General features: G+C 39.7%; 1 protein-coding gene across 4 annotated transcripts in view; it reads left to right on the top strand.

The window, feature by feature from the left end:
* Window positions 1-18,636, top strand: part of TENM4 (teneurin transmembrane protein 4) — a 595,878-nt gene that overhangs the window by 379,532 nt on the left and 197,710 nt on the right. For all 4 annotated transcript variants that reach the window (XM_030971231.1, XM_030971250.1, XM_030971240.1 and 1 more), the window contains 3 exons: window positions 5,182-5,434; window positions 10,330-10,428; window positions 12,502-12,737. In XM_030971231.1, coding sequence (XP_030827091.1) covers window positions 5,182-5,434; window positions 10,330-10,428; window positions 12,502-12,737 — 588 coding nt within the window. The remainder of the gene's footprint in view (window positions 1-5,181; window positions 5,435-10,329; window positions 10,429-12,501; window positions 12,738-18,636) is intronic.

The raw sequence follows: 18,636 nt of genomic DNA on the forward strand, positions 1-18,636 counted from the left end.
TCTGGCAAGCAGTCTCGCTTCTAGTAGCAAACTCCCTGTTCCCCTACAAAGGTGGTGGAAAAGACCCAGGTTAGTTTTTCCTAGTCCACCTGACCTTAAGTGCCTCATAAGATTCATGAGAGAAGCACCCCAGCTCCCATACCCAGTGGCACCCAACAGGGCAGGGAGCCCTGTGAAAGTGATTTCAGCTGGCTGGTGCAAGTGCCGTGAGTGTACATCTGCAGCAGATTGAAGTGGGTCCTGTAGCTGAAGCATGGCTCTTTGCTGTTCTGTCAATTGAATGCAGAGTACATTGTTTAAAAAAAAAATTGTTTATTGTTTCCTCTGCAAGGGGTGGCAGGGTGGGGGCTGAGTGTGTTTCTCCTTGTGAGTGGGCACAAGCACGATTGTCCAAAGTCACACTAGCAAGTTCATCATCACAGCTACTGTGGAGCTCAAGTTCAAGGGAGCACAGAGTGATTCATTCCCCCTGGCAATATATACAGTGAGTAAAGAGAAATATTTCCTGTACCTAATCCAGACACCAGTTAGGCATCAGTCTGTCTGAATGTGAGCAGACGTACAAATGACAAATGTGTGGAGGAACAGAATAAGCTGGGAAAAAAATGAGAATGTATTTTTCACTCAGAGGTTAGCACATTTGCTCTGAATACAAACCCAAAACCTAATGAATCAGAAAGTGTAATTGTTACATAGACTAATTTCAAAACAGTACTGCTCATTAAAGATTAAGGGAAAGGAACATGAGCTTCAGACCTTTTATTGAAATTTTGTTGTACTAGGTCCTCATTGGTAATTTTTTATGGTTCACATTTATTCAGCTCTTCATTCACAGCCTTCTGTCAAGGTTCTCTAATGCATACCAAGTACAAGCTTCATCAACTGTATTATTTTTCAGCTCTGCTTTATCTGTGATTACCAAGCCAGTGTTTCTCAGTGACATTTTAATGTTAGGAAACAAGTTTAAAAAAATCACAAAAAACCTAACATAAAATCAGCTTGATTTCTGTCTGCTTTTTGCATTCAGATTTCCAAAGTTTCCTTGCATTTGAATACAGAAATATTAGATACAGTTTGGCTAACTATTAGAGAAAATGAGGGTTATGGAGAGCTCTTTAAGTTCTGGGTATTTAGACTTCCAGAGCTGCCAGCCTGTCTTCTAGAAATGTTGAACTTTATCTCTGGGATGCTCTTTCATTGGCACCTGGTGTCTGAGACTGGGACTGGTGTCTAAGACTCCTTTGCTATTGACAGGTCTCTTCTGTTCTCCCTTCAAGGCACAAATCAACCCTTAAATGGTTTAGCTTGACTCTGAGACTATTAGAAATTTGGATGGGTGGGGGAGAGGTGCTTTACAAGGTGTTTGTTTCATTCCTTGGTGTTCTATTAGCTCAGCTGATCCTTCTGAGTAGCTCATGACAAGTTTTTCATTCTGACAATGGGTAGAGAGAGAATGATTAAGTCTGTGTCTTTTTAGAAACCAAGGACGAAAATTGCGAGAAGAAAAATGTTGAAAATTCTCTCTTTTGGAGTAAACAAAGGTAACTTACAGATAGTCACATTTAGCTATCTCATACTTGGTTAAGAAAGGTCTTGGGGAATCTTGTTCAATTTATGCACTGGCCACAGTCTCCTGCTCCATTATAATGTCTTCTGAATTCCTGTGCTGCTGTTGTCCCAGCAAAGGCTTGCTGGTAGATGTAGAGAGCTGTAGCAGACTTCCTTTGTATCCCACCTACGTGGTGGGATCTGTAAAAATTCACTTCTGTGTAATAAACAGTGGATGATATGAGCATCTTCCCACTGTGTAAGATCTACGCTTGGTCATGATGTAAGAGAGCCTCTGCAGCCAGCATTTAGTTCTCCTTCCTGGGGGGAAATACAATTGCACAGTTTGTATCACTCAAACATTGTGGGTCTAGTTAATACTCGCAGAATCACAGGTTTGGGTTGCACGGAACCTTAAAAACCCTTTAGTTCCAACCCTCTGCCATGGGCAGAGACACTTGTTATTAAACTGGGTTGCTGGAAGACTCATCCAGCCTGTTCTTGAACACTTCCAGCAGTGGGGCATCTGCAGCTTCTCCAAGCATAATCAAAAAAGGGGACAGTTGAAATTTTAGGAAATCAAGAAAGATTTTTGTTTTCCTTTTGCTTAGCTTTCATGATCTGTTACAAATCCCATAGGAGCTTTGGTCACAGCAGAGGGTAAGAACCTAAACAGGTTTTTTTGCATCAAGGAAATTCTGCACAGCTGCAGTAATTTTCAGTAGGATAATTTCCTGGCTTGTGCTTTTGTCTGTACCTTATTTCTGATGTTCCTTAATTTGAGAAGAAGACAATAAAAAAAAAAAGGATCGTAAGGCAAGGAAAATAATTACTAATTCTAGTCAAGGTATATTAAATTCCATAGCGCTCAGACATGACATAAGTGTTCAGAATTTGTATATGAATGAAATAAAAAACATTCTGGAAGGAAAACCTACCTAAATGTCAGAAAAAAACAAAATGCAAGCTATAAAATCCTGTAAAAAATCTCATAGACCAGAGTGAGATAGATGTGCTGTCTTTACTTAGCAAAGAAATCACGGAGGATATGAAAATAGAAAATGAAAATAACACATTTTTACTTGATTCAAAAGCATTATCCATAATAGCATCTGCAATGTGTCTGTAATAATATGGTGTAAATTGAAATTTACATAACAGATCTTTGAAAACAGTCTCTGACTCACAATGAGAAAATGGTGTGCCTCCTGAAGGAAAAGTCAACCAATAGCAGGAGAACTTTGCAGAGGGTCTATTTCTTATTTCAAGATCCACCCATTTAGCCCCTTTGTAGATTGCATAGTATTCATCTCAGACATGAACTATGCTGAAAACTTAAATAGCTGGTCTTGGAAACCTCTGGTATGTTTCTCCTGAATAGACAAGTCATCTTCTCTGGGCTGAGTTAAATTCTTATTAATGGTGATAGATTGACAGCCCTAAAAGTTGGAAACCCCTATTTGTTGGATACCCTCTATCTCCCTCAGCTGCGTTTAATACTCTCTTCCTATCTTGATTCCTCTCTGTTGAGTAGGAAAACAGTCACCAATTTTACTAAACCAGGAGTAGAATTCCTTCACTGTTGTTTCTATTGTCTCAATGGTCAGGACTTCAACTAAGCAAGAGTCCCCAGTAATATCCAAAAATGGTTGGACACTTCAATTCACATGGTGCTGCAGAGCTGAGATCAAACCTGGTTTAGTTCTGATACTTCTTGTCTATACAGTCTGTGCTCATTGCTCTTCCCTTTCATTTGTTGACTGATGTGCAAGTCAGAGGCCAGTATTATTGGCATTATAGGGCCTTTTTAAGTTTGTTTGAGCTTGCTGAGTCAGATTTTTTAATAGTTCCTTAAATTCCTGTGGAAAGTCTGTCTGTCCAAATGTAGATGACCAGTATAGACCTCTTTTTGAACTTGTTTTCTGTGTTACTGACTTAAAATAGAGAGACCAGTAAGTGTCTGACTTTTCTGGGTATTTAGGGTAAAATTGGCTTTTAAGATTGGGACCCTAAAACCACTCAGTTCTCCCTATGGCATATATACTCCTATTTGTGTGTCTGACCTGACAAAGCCAGAGGTAAATATATGTCCAGTCAGAATAATGGCACCCCTGTAATTAACACGTATTTTTTTGCTAGACCACTTCCAATACCATAAGATTCTGGTGTAACCTGCCATAGTTAATGATGAGGCAGTGTGAGTCAATACAGGGTGAGGAGGGGCAGGATGGCTCTCTTACACATCTCCATGTTTTATCTAATGTGTTTAACTATCTGAGAAGCTGCAGAGACACTGTGAATGCTTCTTCTGTTCCTCTCCTAAATCCAAGTCCTAGTGCAAATTTCAAAAGTATCATTACATGTCTGATACCATTTGTTGTAATTTATAACTACATGCAGTTTGTTCAGTTCTGAGGTCTCTAATTAGTGAATAAATGGGAGTTAATTTCTCATTATATAGAAGTCTGGTAAGTATAAGATTGATGGGATAGACACTCTTTTCAGATAAGGCATCACTAAAGTGTTGTATACTACAGAATCATAGAATGGGTGAGGTTGGAAGGGACCATAGCGGGTCATCTGGTCCAAACTTCCTGCTCCAGCAGGGTCATCCCAGAGCACATTGCACACAGTTGGATCCAGACAGTTCTCAGATATCTCCAGTGAGGGAGACTCCTCCCCCTCTCTGGGCAGTCTGTTCCAGTGAACAGTATTAATGACTTTTGAGCATGAACCCACTCCAAGTAGAGAGATATATGTGTCCTGTTTCTCATATGCAGTGTGCTATACTGTCAATCTCCCTCCAGTTCCATCAAATACTTCAGTTTTCTTCATTTCCAAAAAACAATTTTAAAAATGCTTTATGGTTAGCTAAAAAAGGTAAAAATAGAGATATGATCAGCGCTTGCTTCATCTTTCCTAGGTGTTTCTCTTCCTCAGTCTACATTCCTCAGTCTCTTGGCTAAGTTTTACTCAAAGTAGCCATATCTTTAACATCTTTATTCATTTTTTGTTGTTTCATTTTCCTGACACCTCAGATTTTATGCCACATGCATTTTTTACTCAGTTTGAGTACATTTCTAACAGTACAAACTACTGGATTTTGTTAAATTGTATAACCCTGGCATGCATTTGTGGCTTTCACCAAACCCAGTCTGTGATTAAATGTATTCTTCATCTTCTTCTTGACTTAACTATTGAAAGTTCTCAGGCAAAACAGGCAGAACAAACTTCTCTAGGAGCTGTATATCCATCATAAACTGGCCCTAACGTGTTATCTATCCAGACTGGTTGTATTTTTCATGCTTTATCACAAATCAGTGCCACAGATAGATTGCAGTTTGCAACCTGCAGTTGTTCATCGGAGTTAACTTGGCTGTCAGGACAGCCTTTCTGCAGTGCTTTAAACTTTGATAACTTTTGTACATGAAACTGAACTATTTTTCTAGCTGGCTCAGGGATCAATGCTGTTGCGTTAGAACATATGAAACAAGGCTGTGTTACCCTTTTGATTTTCATTTAGGATGTGTGACACCCCAGCCTTCACTCTTTTTAGAAGTGTCTGCACATAGATGAACCCAGTATAGAACTACTCAAATCATGAACCTTAATAGTATTTTACTTATGTTTTAGATCATCCTCCAAATATTCAAAATCATTCAAGACTTCGAACTCCACCTCCTCCAATATCACATGCTCACACCCCAAATCAGCATCACGCAGCCTCCATCAATTCCCTGAACAGAGGGAACTTCACTCCACGCAGCAATCCCAGCCCAGCTCCTACGGACCACTCTCTCTCTGGAGAACAACCAGCCACTACTCAAGAGCCAGCCCATGCTCAGGACAACTGGTTACTCAACAGTAACATCCCACTGGAGACAAGGTAGGTAATTTTCTTTAGCACTTACAATGTTCTGACTGTGTGTGCTCAGGATGTTATGGACAATACACACATCTGCATAGCCAGCCACCTAGTTTGTGAACTGGTGTTTGACTTATGCATTTTGCATTGTATTTATTATTCCTTGCGTCTTTTTATTTGGACTAGGAGAAGAGGAAATTGCTCTTCTTTCATAAACTAAAAATGTTGTCTTTAACAGCTGTTTATAAGGTTATTTTCCTCATTATAATTGGAATCAGGATCATAGATTAAAATGTTCTTGTTTTCTTTCTTTTATTTTTCTTTAGTGTCTTTTCTTCCTATGTAGTAGGATAAATCAATATCCTATTTAAAAAACTGAAATCAGTCAGTATATTGAAAAGATTTAGCCTTGTAGCTGTGCCTCATCAAGCAGTTCTTTCATAGTACGTAATTCAGGAAAGGTTGATCTTGTATCATCTAATAAAGAGAGGTCAGCTGCTGCCCTTTTCAACATTGCTCCAAAAGCATGAAACACTGGATAGCCCAGCATCGGCCATCTAATGGTGTTTCCGTTTTGCTCTCAAATTCTTTTCCACCTCTGCAACACCTGAAGGGTATAACAAGGATGTAACCAAGTTGTCGTAGTTCATAGCTTTGTTCAGGTTCTGTGTAGGTTCTGGAAAAGAGAACTCTCACACTCCCTCAGCCTCAGTCCTCCTATCTGATGGTGAGTGCATCTACTTGCAATCCCAGTTGCTTTCTCCAGAGGTTTTGCTTCACTATTTCCTTTGCTACCAAGCAGCCACTGGGGATGCTGGAGTCATTAGCTCCCATACATGGTGTCTCTTTCAGTCTGCAAAGGAGCCTTCCAAGCCTAAAACATGGTGCACTGTCTTTGTCTAACCTTCTCAAACCAACAAGATTTTGGACAGCAAAAATCATACAATAACTGAAAACTGAGACAGGGCCCAAATTTTTCACATCACTACCTGCAGGAATCTCATTGAGAGGCAGCAATAGTTGTAGCTGTATCATGGGACAAGTTGTACCCAGTTTTGCAAACTTCTGCTAAGAGAATGTTTTTTTAAAAAGGAGCGCATCTGTCAGTCTTTCTGAGAATGAGCTATATCTGCTGGCCTTCTGAAACTTCCAAAACACATATCTGGCCTTCTGAAACTTCCAAAACACTGAATATCACATTTTGTGGCATTTAAAGATAATTAATTTCTCTGTGACTGCTTGATTAAAAAGACTCAACTAAGAACCTGGATCCAAAAGATTAAGACAAAATTATAAGCAAATAATGCAAGTGTGATTTGGCAACAGTTTTAGTAATTATATTGTGTTAGTAATTCTCAAGCACAAATACCAAAGCATTGAGTTTCATGTGATAATTCTTATTAAAATTACATTAAAAAATACCTAGGCCCTACTCGTGCAGCTTTTTTTGTGATAATCCTCTATAATTCTGAAGGAAGTCCTGTGCCTTTTCCTAGCCAGGTGGTGAATTCTTTATAGAAGAGATAATACAATGCTTTAGTAGTGCAAAATCTTAAAGGCTGTCCTAATTTCTTCTCTGTGAAATCATTGTGAATGAAAATTTTTCAAGATCTGAAGCAGACTGCTCTTGTTGCAGGTTGGATTGGTCACATTATTGCTGTTAATCAGACTGGCAGTTGGAAGTCTACCTGCACGAAGAGCTCTTTCTGCATCACTTGATGATTTCACTCTAGCATCACAGATCAGTCACATTTGTACTTGGTCCTCAATCTAACCATTTTATTAATTTGGTAGAAAACCGGTCATTTCAAGACTGATGGTGAGGCTTTTGACACACTGGTTGAAATGGTGTAATTTCACCCAGTGTTTCTTTTTGACAACAAGCATGTTGGAAAATATGCAATTTTGTGCCAACAGCAAATGAACACTACTGACTGTTCCTTCACTAACACAACATTAAGAGAATAAAATGTGTTATAATGGTGTCATAAAGAGAGTAGGCTGAACTGCATAGATGATGAATATATCTGGATTAACTTCCACTCTGACAGTCAGCTCTTCTGGCATGCAGAGGTCCTTCAGTGGGAATTGTGTAGACATAAAAGACCAGGCTTCAGAGCTTCTTAGCAAATTTGGATGCCCAATTCAGCCTGAGACTGATCTTCCCCATCTTCTCCACTGCAAAGATTTTTACAGCCAAATAAAAGGACCATCACCTATGAGAAGAAAATGTCCAATATGTAGAAATATAAATCCTGGCCAAGAGACATTAATCCAAGAATAAAGATTTTTGAAGTTAGGAGATTATGCTAATCTCATGTCAAAAATGGAATTGTATTTCCGTTAGTTTTTTTTTAATCCCATGTTAGTCAACAGAGAGAGAACACAAGAAGAAAAAAAATGCATCTTTTAAACTAGGATTGTCACAGGCTGTGGAATGTGCCTGCAATTACAGAATTTAACCAGTTTGAAGTGGCTTGATTTTGACTGCCATGGACTCCAGGCAGTTTTCAGAACTGGGAATTCAGACTAGTTTGTCACTGCTTGGAAATTTCTAAATTGTAATGCAAGGGCAAGCAGAGATGTGCAGCACAAATATACAACTGACAGGATAAGCATATCTGAGAATTTTGTATGTTGCAAGAGGAAGAGCCCCTCCTCTTCTCTCCCTCCTTTTCATTAGTTTCCCTTTACTCCCTTTTCTCTGTTTCTCCTTTCTCCTCTTTCTTTTCCTGTCTGCTCCCTTTTTTGTTGCTTTAAAAGCCATGTGTTATCAAGGTTGTGATGAGAAGATCTTTGCTCAGCAGTCACTCCTGACAGGTAAGTTCCCCCCATATTTATTCCTCAGTCTTCTTCCTTCTGTGGCCTCCTTTCTGTTCCTTTACATGAGACCTTGTGGGAGCAAACAAATGCCAACTAGATGGACATTTAGTTGACAAATCCACAGTTTTCAGGAGACTTCCATTCCCAGGAAATTATATGTGGCAATCATGTAACGTCAGATTTCTCCGACCACTACTGCTAATGAGAAAGGAGAGTGTTTTGTAACTAGCCAGCGATTTACAGGTAATCTCCAGGGGATCAGACTCCGTGAGCCTTCCATGAGGAAGACGATCATACATCAGTCCCTGAGGTGACCCAGCGACCTGTCTGTTACAAATGCATACATTATGAGATTGTGTAACCCTCCCCTCCCCTGTTCTATTGACAATCCACAACTGAAATTCATGGAACCAATTTGACGTGGATTTTAACTAACGATGAACTTTTATTGATTGGTGTGTTGCTAGGTGCCATGCCTCTTACCCATTAAATGCTCAGTGCATGTGCATATGCTGCTTCTTTTTGCATTGATCTCAACATCCAGTCTTTCCTGCATTCCCAGGGAATGTAAGGAAGCTGCAAACACTTGGGGATGGTTTGATGTCTCAAGTGCTATGGCACACAGCTCATGCATGTTGGTCCACTTTACTCCACAGCTATGAATAGGAGTTACTTCACTTTCATTCAGATCAAGGAGTAGATCTGTTCTGTTGAAGCAGCCCAAAGGCCTCCAAAAGCAGGGAGTTGAGCTAAACAAGTGCTGGCATTAGCAGCAGGAAGAGGAGGCAGTAGAAATGAAAATTAGGTTTGAAAACATTTCAGAAGAAACAGTATCAAAGTTTGTATAATGTGACAGGGCTGGTTTCTCTTGGTTTAGCATGTTACCTGAATCCAGTTTCTTTGACAGGAATTCTTGTTTGAGTTCATGTTACTTACACGCTCTAGGCTCTTAATCCTGCATAAGTGATAAAATGTCAGAATGCTGTTATATATTTTTTTACTAGTTTTTGCCAGGGGATTTATTCACATTCATGCTTAGATTCAGTTTTGATGCTGAAAACAGGCATTGGCAAAATCAGGACTGTATTTTGTTTTAAAAAACAAGGGAAGAATGTTCTTTTGCCAGGTGTTGAGAAACAAGTCCAAAGGTGAGAAAGTCACAGTTTGTTCCCAGCTGTGCCTCTGAGTTAATTCTTTATGTTCCTGCTGTTCTCCTCAAAAAGTACAAAACAGTTTAGCATTTGTAGGTCAAAATGTGACTTATAAAAGAACATGCCAGGAGGACAAATACTGCAAAATATTGCTGCTGTGTGCAGTATCAGTCCCAAGCATTTGCATGTGCAGGCTCTAAGTATCTTGCTTATTGCCTGTATTATCCAGATTATAGCCAATACTCTGGTGTTAGAATTTGGGTTACAGCTTAACCTGTTTCTGGTTTATATCTGCTTATCACCAAGAGACTTTCATTTGTAATACTCATATTGAGCAAAAGTTACATTTTGAAAATTTACGTTTTACTCTGTATAGTGAGTTATTATTCCACAAAGGAAAATAAATTAATCAAATTGGAAACTAAAAAGTTCTCAAATCCAAAGATGAAGCTAAAGCAAAGGAGTGGCAGATTTTTGCTGGAAATCTATAAGAAAGTTAGATGCAAGAGTGCTACTAAGGTACTGGCCACAGTGGGATACTGTGCTGTTCCTTTTCAGAATTACAGTAACACAGGTGCAGGAGTATAACCAGATTACAGCTGGGCTGGATTGAAATCTGGTCCTTTGGATCCAGGAGTTTGGAAGGATTCATGTATCACTGGCAATAAATAATGTGCAATGAACAAAGACATCCACTTTTTTGATACATGCACATGGGCGTGTGTGCTTGTATGTGTGTATATGCATATATATAGTGTATATATAAAGAAATGAACATTTTTAAAAGCTATATATGTATATGTGTAGCATCTTATACATATAAATATATGGTCCATCATTCTAATTCCATGCACAACTGCACTATAACCATTGTGGTTTATAAGATCACACTTCATATATGCATGACTCACTGGCTTCATTCATGTTTCCGTATGTATGTAGAAACATAGCAAAGCAGACATTCCTAGAGACATTGCAGGACAACCTCATTGAGATGGACATTCTCACCTCCTCCCGACATGACGGTGCTTACAATGATGGGTATGTGACACTTACATGGTCTTCCTGTTTACTGTACAGTCATTATGATCTTTGCATGAAAGCATTTGGTCACACCAGTGATGTTTAAGGGCAACACCATTGCTGACCTCTTCCGATATGGCTTTAAAAAATGAATTTCTGGGGCTTAGAGCATTGTGTCCTGTACATATTAATGGAAAACTCATTAATATGCTAGTGAGCCACTGCATGCCATTTGCTTTTTTCCCCTTATTGTTTTGAAAGTCATTTGATTTGTAAGAAGTATCTACAGCAATTTCAACTCCCATATTAACCAAAATTAATTTAATTTTCATAAAAATCTGAAACCTTTATTGTGCTGACAGCCTGATACTTCACTGTTTAACTGATGTCTTCCACATACATTATCTGACAAGTGTCTGCTAGTGGTGTATGTCAGCCAAGCCTTGGAGTTTGACTTTAACCACCCGTTCTGGCACCTTTATGCAAATTTTGATTGCATAACTTTTAAATTCTAATGGACTTTTAACTTGATAGTTGGTGCCAAAACTGTTGAATCTTGTGTTGGCAGCTCATAATTTGGTAGCCATCATTCACACAAGGGCTTATTGGCATACTTGAGCACTGCAGGTACCTCTTTGCTCAGAACAGATACATCTCTATCTAAATAAATACTTTTCGAAAAGGGGATAGTATCTGACTTATTGTAAGTTTTTTTCCTTTTTTGTGTAAAGCATTAGTAGAAATAAAAAATGAAGAATCTTTCTCTAATGCTCAGCAGTCATGCTTAGAGTACCAGTAGAACCATGGCTGTATTATTACAGACACCTATTTTGGATAATTATATGTTACATTTTCCTGCATGAATTGGTGGCTTTTCTGCACTGTGATGTTTCTGCATGTGATGTTTCCCCCTGTCACTGCACAAGTAACTTCATGGGGAAAATAGAGTCACTTCATCTGGTATTAGCCACTGACTGACTCCCACAAATCCATGCTGATTGCATTTATTCTGGCTGCAAATCTGGCCCCATAAGCTGTGGCAGAATGTGCAAAGGGCACTGGGGCTGTTTCTCAGTCCTCATAAGCTGCATTTTTGTTTTACAGAAGCATGGTGATAGATTAGTCCGCTCCATTTCCCTGGTTTCATTCCCAGAATTTGAATGCCTTTTACAGCATGATGTCCCACCTAATTCAGGTTTTTCATTTAGTATTCCCATGGACAGAAGTTCCATTGGGACATTTCATTTCAGAAACTCATGGGCTTCACTGTGTTCTTTTCACCCTGACTTCCATGAGTGTCACCCAAGGTGCTCATGGGCTGGCTCTCAAGCTGCGTTTGTCATATTGGGCAAAATATGGTGCCTCCCAATGTGTCACTGGACAGGAAATGCTGTTGCCTTTGACAGTAATTCACACTTTTTTAAAAATAGCCTTCAATCCAAAGTGCACTGGACTACTTTGTGGAAGCAGGTGCTTCTCCCCACTGGCAACACACAGGACTTTGATGCTTTTAGCCACACCATTGTCTGACAGTTAAATTTGCTGGATGGGGACAGTGTGAATATTCCCCTCTGTGACAATTTGGGTGCTATGGAATGGCTTAAGCTCCTTTTCCCCATCTCCATTCACCGATGCCGCACAAAAAACGCTCTCATGCAGTGATCAATAAATTGATAAACACCCTCCCTTCTTTAATCTGACCTCCACTCCTCTTCAGCCTCCGTAGGGCATTTCTGTGGGAGTGTGAGCAGGCTCCCAGTTCTGCCCGTGCCACCAGTCTGTCGTAGCTGTGCTTGGGGTTTTCATCTCACTCTAACGCCAGCTCTTCCACAGAGGGGACTCCTGTCCTTGAAGAGTTCTCTGTGGCATTGTTGGCACTTTGATTTTTTGTTTGATTTTGTTTTCTTTTACTCTATGTGACTTGCCTTTGATTTTTATTCTTCTCTTTTGTGCATGCCGTCCATGTCCGTAGCCAGCATTGTGTGGAGCTGCTTTCCTCGTCCTGGCAGCAGTCGCCATTGTCCCACCCCACACCTCTCCCAGCATCGATTTGTGTGAGGAGTCACTTGCTGTTGGTCTTTCTTCCCTCAGGCACTTCCTGTTCAAACCTGGAGGCACTTCTCCCCTTTTTTGTACAACGTCGCCGGGATATCCCCTGACGTCCAGCACTGTGTACTCGCCTCCCCCTAGGCCCCTTCCCAGAAGTACCTTTTCTAGGCCTGCCTTTAACCTGAAGAAACCCTATAAGTACTGTAACTGGAAATGTGCTGCTCTGAGTGCCATTGTCATCTCAGTCACGCTGGTGATCCTGCTGGCCTATTTCATAGGTAAGCTTGTTGCTGTTTGTTTTTCTTTCTTTTATTTCATTTCTCTACAAACCCTCCCATACTGCTAATGTTTGGGAAACAGAGGGTCAAGACTGTGGTATGAAGTGATGGGTAAATAAGGCATCTGTTGACTTGTTTGTGTTGCAGTGTTGTGGTAGGGAGCCTAACACCTGTCATAAAGCCAGAAGGGCTTAGTAAAACATGAGTCATGTGAGGGAGTTGTACTCCCTTCAATATCATGGACTGTTTACATTCTGCAGAGAAAAGTGTACCTGGAATGAGGCAAAGCCACAAGGTTTTCTCTAAGCATCCCATTAAAACAGGATGTCCCAGTCCCAGTCACATCCAGGTCCCTCAGTGCTGACTTTGGAGGGACAGGTCAGAACCAAGACCCTGGTACACAAAAATGTGGCTTAATTCTATCATTTGGTGACACACCCATTTCAGTGACATTTAACTAATTATATTGGAGTTCACAGGGTGACCAGGAGGATGGAGAAGGACTGTGTTGAGATTGCGGTTCATCAGGGCCTTTTTAGAGTAGGTGCTGCTGGTGAAATTTGCATCTTGAGTGGAAAAGCAGTGGATTTTTCTTTACCTGTGCATGATCTGAATTTCTTTGTTTTATGCAGCTTGTCAGTGTTTATTGCAAAAAAGCATTCTTTTTGTGTGTTGCAAAAGTAAGTGAACTGCTAGAAGTGAAAACTGTATTTTTAAGCCTGTAAAGCTGGAATGTTACCATTACTTTTTCTTCAGTTCTGTTCGATATGTGTGTTATAAATGTCTTTAAAAAGCCCATTCCTGGACTTCTATGTTAAACTGTCTGTGGTGCAAACTCCAGTTGTCAGACACTTTTAGATGTGATCATGGGTAAAAACCCCATTTCTCATGGCTCAAATGAGTCTTTTTGATTTTGCTGTGACTTCCTGTACGCTAATGATCTATAAAAGGTTGTGGTTAGAATTACAAATCTTAGTCTGGATCGAAAGATTTTGCTTTCATTTTACATTAATATGATTAGCACCACCACAAAGGATTGCATTTACTGTGTTCCTTTTATATACACTTCTTTAATGACTGATACTTTTCCACTTATGCCTTGCGTCATACTCTGGTCACTTTTATGTCTCCTGTAAGAGAAGCAGGAATGATTAATTAACCAACATTAAATCAGCAGCAGTTTGATGAAATATGCAGTCAGTTTTCATCATTTGCTATGTACATTTAGAGTCACCTTTCTCATTTGTCTGGTATTCTCCTTATGTCCTGAACATGGTTCCTTTGGACATAATCTCTGTGTATCAGAGGAGAAAGGAGAATCATTTCAGCTCAGCATAGCAGTGCCAGTTCATTCTGGAGGAAGAGGAGGAGGTGTGTGCTAGTTGATAGATGGAGAGGAGTTTGGTTTGCTGCTTTCCAACTCAGAACCCTATCTCAGAGTTCACGAAAGATCACATGCGTGCTTAAAACCACAGTTAATGTGGTTAAAGGGAAGGTCCAGTGAGTGCCCTCCCATCTTTTTTATCCTCTCCATTGAGGTGAATTCGCTCTCATTTGCCAGGCACCATGGATGGCTGGCAAGGTTCCAGAAATGCTGAGCAGGTTGAACCACTGTAATTAAGGGTCATAATTACTAATTTCTAAAGGAACTACCAATTATTAAAAATCAAATCCAACGGTTCAGTTCAGCATAAACATATTTAGCAAAGATTGTCTCTATCAGACCCAATGTTCTGATCAACGAGAAAAAAGGCAGATATTTAATTAGATTTTGATGAAAAATTGTGTTTAATTTCAAGTATAATCAATTATTAATTACTGTAATGAGTGATTCTGGCGGGGTTTACTAATTAACTCATTTAAGAATTATGAATAACCTTTTCATTTGTAATTATTTTTTTACATCCTGTCAAGTTGCAGATGAGAATTGTACCACCTAACCCAAAAGAAAAGAAAGGAATGAGACAGTCAAAATGTACTTTCACTAAGTTAAACTGAGACATTTTGCATTTTAATATGAACTACGTAATTCTTAACAGTAACTTGTCTATTTTTCCAAGTAACCTGGTCTGTTTGCAAACAAATTACTGTTTTTCCTCCAATTTTGTGCTTTCTTCCCCCCCTCCCCCCATATTTGCATAGTTGCATTTTCTTACAGATAATTTTTCTCATGTAAGCAGTACCCTGCTCTTTTAAATGCCATGAGGACAGTCTGAGTGGTAAGGTATAACTTAGTCATGAGTAAAAGGTCTACTCTGTGTAACAGTCTATGAGTATTGGGAACTTGACTGCTTTCCATCTGCTCTTGTTAGTTAAAATGGAAGTTATCTTTTAATGACCGTTTTCATCCTCCAGAGCAAACTGAGGTTATTGAAAAGATTCCCATTTAAGTGAATGGACTTTAGGTTGGGTCCCACTGCAGCAGCTTGGCATTTAATCTGTTTTTTTGTACACTGGTTAGATAATGGAGTGGTATATAGGCCTTCAGGATGTTCCTCGCAGCATCAGGCATGTCACAGTTTTCTGTTTAAATATTAAAAACTGCCCACTGCAGACCTTACCTGTGTGTAGAAGCGTGGAGCTAAAGACATATTGAAGAGACTGCTACGGGCAGCACTTCCTGCGTGACAGATGCTCAGGCATAGCTGTGGTGGGTGCCCATCTGAGGGTGGCAGAGCTTCATGGAAACAACAAGGCACTGCTCATTTCTGAAGTTTTTTGCTGAAGCCAGTTCCTTTTTGAAATTCACCTGGAGAACTTGCTAATCATTTGTTTGAGGCTAAAAGGCAGAGTTTATTTCATATAAGTCTTTATGACATTTAGCAGTCTGAGGTTCATTTATCTTGCTGGGCTGTTTCAAAGTGAGGAGACATAAATAGGTGTCCATGGTAGCTGAATGGCTGCCGTCATGCGTCAACACTGTGATCAAGGTGAAGGTTTTACAGGGCTGAGTCACTGGTCTGGAGAGATAACGACCAAAAAAATATAACAGAGTGTATTAAACACCAGAAGCTGGTTTTCATTTGAATTAGCAAGCTTTTGATTGACTTGTTGCCCCTTTTCAGAGAGTCAGACACCATACTAAGGCAGTGGTGACAGTGCCCATCATTGGTTTGCACACACAGAGCTTATGCAAATCCCATGAGCTCCACAGAAGCTTGTCTCATGCCATGAGAATACCAAGGAGAAAAGCAGGGACTCATCAGGGCTGCAACATTAAAGTGATGGAACGATTGAAATCAAAGGCCTCTCCTTGAGCAGCTCAGAACTGCCCTGCAAATTTGTTATTCCATGAGTTCCTGAAGAGACATGACTTTAAAATTGAATTCCCCATTTTAGGATTGTCCATTCAATGGACAGCTAGACAAGAAAAATTTTCCTGGCTTTTGCTGGGATTTGGTGGGGTCTGTATAACATCATTGAGTTCTGCCTTGGAGGGCTAATTTCTAGCAAGATTCTAATGGCAGAGAGAATCCCACGAGATGTGTTGCTATGCTAATACTTTGCCAGCAGTTCCTGTACCTTATAGATGCCAGACCTGCTAGCAGACCATTGTAAAGAGTCTCTGGCACTGCTGTACTGCTTGGGAGGAAGTTTAGAAACAGAAAATACCTGTTTGATTGTCCAGATCTCCATGCCCAGCAGCTGTTTGGCTAGGTCTGTGGAACAGTTTCTGAATTAATTAGTGATGGAGAATGGTTTCTGGCTGTTTAAACAGAAGTTATTATCCTCTGCCTGATGTAGATTCCAGACTAGATGGAAGTGCAATTTGATGGTGTTAGGCACTTGCAATTTTCCTATACTTAAGCATGTGCTGCGGTTGCATTGCATGAACAGCAAGAAAGATGGGCATTTGATTTAGATTAAAGCTAGGGATGGAAAATATATTATGAAGCCAAAAGAGTCATTCCTTTTTATTGGAGTCAGAGCTCTCTACTTTTCTGTAGAGAGTACAGATGCAGCTTCACTTGAAGAAAAGCGTTGCTTGCTGCAGGCAAAATGCTTTGACAGTAAAAGTGTGCTAGGACTATGATGTGTTTTATAACGCGTCTTTCTTTTTATTGTCTAAGAATCACCCCGAAAGCTAACTTTAGCTCTGTTTGTCCATGATTCTTTGATGCTATGGAGCAAACCCAATTTAAAGCAGCTCTCCAAAGCTCTTAGAAATCTAATTAGTTAGCAATGGATGTATAGTGTACCAATTACCATGGTGTTTACATAGTAAGAGATCAATAGGGAAAGTTGCTAATGCTTAATTATTAAACTTGATCCATATCTATTAATCCTACATTTATACCTTGATATTAAGGTATAAATGTAGGATTAATAAATATATAATAAATATATAATAAATATAAAGCAATTTATTACCCTGCCAACAGGCTACTTTCACTTTCTACTTTAATATTTATTTTCTGATCCCAGATTAAGTTCTATTTTGCTACAGTGTTCATTTGTTCTTTTGATTTACAAGGATTTTAAATCAAAATCTTTGAATGTTTTCTATTTCCATCTTGTCTTTGATAAAAGGCAGAAATGGGAGCTAAATAATCTGTTCTAGGAAAGCCTTTATGTTATGAAGTCAATCTGTTACCTCAAACAGGGCTTTGAGGTCCTTTTTTGGTTCCTTCACATCTTCACAAAATCACTGTGTTCTGTTCACTCAGTAACTGCAAACTCATTTACTTAATTTTACCCTTAATCAATAAAAGTGTCAGATCCAGTCTAAAAGGTGCTTTAGTATTACCAGTGATATATTTTGTGTATTATAAATGTTTGTGAAACTACATTCCAGGACACTGGTTGAGTTGGACCACCATCACGAGCCAGCACTACATTTTTCTCTTGTGTAGTATAACTTGAATATGTGGGGTTTTGGTTTTTTCTATTAAAGCTGGCTCTTATTGTACCAAATGCAGACAAACACTGGTGAGGCAAGAGGGTTAGTGCCTCCCTCACTAAGCAGAACAGTTTAGATGACATTTAGCTCTTCCTTTCATACCACTGACATTTAGGAAATATGGGCCTTACTCTTCTTGTGCACATGCTTCTCTTAAACTGCAGCAGCTCCATTTCCTTCAGCACCAGTTCAAATGCAGTCAGAGTCAGGGCATTGGTCCCAGTGTCTGCTGGAAAAATCTGCATGTATTTTTATAAATTCCTGCTTCTAGAAATTGACCTGACTGAAGATAAAATGTAAGTCATAACAGATGTTAACTCGTCAATCTAGTTTTGAATATCGTTTTTGTTGTTGTGTCACAAATTTTGCCCCTGTAGATTTTCTCAGAAAGGCTAAGGCATGAAAATAGTCTCAATCCCATGGAGAGATGCCATCAACTTAAGAGTCTGTCTGACTAGTCAAAAATGCATGGAATTGCAGAAATCTTTTTGCATTTTTTGTTCTGTAGCAGAGAGATGGGAAGGTCACAAGACTCTGTGTTCACCTCTGTCACACTTCGCTATGTTAGAGAACCAGCGAGGTCAGCTGCTGTGGGTACAGTTTATAAGAGGCTGGTGAGTAACAGTGAGCTCAGTAAAGCTGCCTCAGGTAATCTGGCAGAATAAACTTTCCCTGGCCAGTTCCACAATGAAATAGTGACTCAAATGCTTCAGCCCCACCGCTTTACTAGCGTTGCCCCTCCTCCCTCTCAAAATGCATGCACACGTGGAGAGTAATTATTGGACAAAAGAGAAAGACACAAAATTAAATCAATGGCTTTAAATTGAAAGAGAGTAGGTTTAGATAGACGCTGGAGAGAAATATTTTACTGTGAGAGTGGTGAGGCAGTGGCACAGATTGGTGGAGATGTGGCTGCCCCATCTCTGAAAGAGGTCAAGGCCAAGTTGGATGGGGCTTTGAGCAACCTGGTCTAGTGGAGGGTGTCCCTGCCCATGGCAG

The sequence above is a fragment of the Camarhynchus parvulus genome, chromosome 1 (assembly GCF_901933205.1).
Source record: "Camarhynchus parvulus chromosome 1, STF_HiC, whole genome shotgun sequence".
Classification (NCBI taxonomy): domain Eukaryota; kingdom Metazoa; phylum Chordata; class Aves; order Passeriformes; family Thraupidae; genus Camarhynchus; species Camarhynchus parvulus.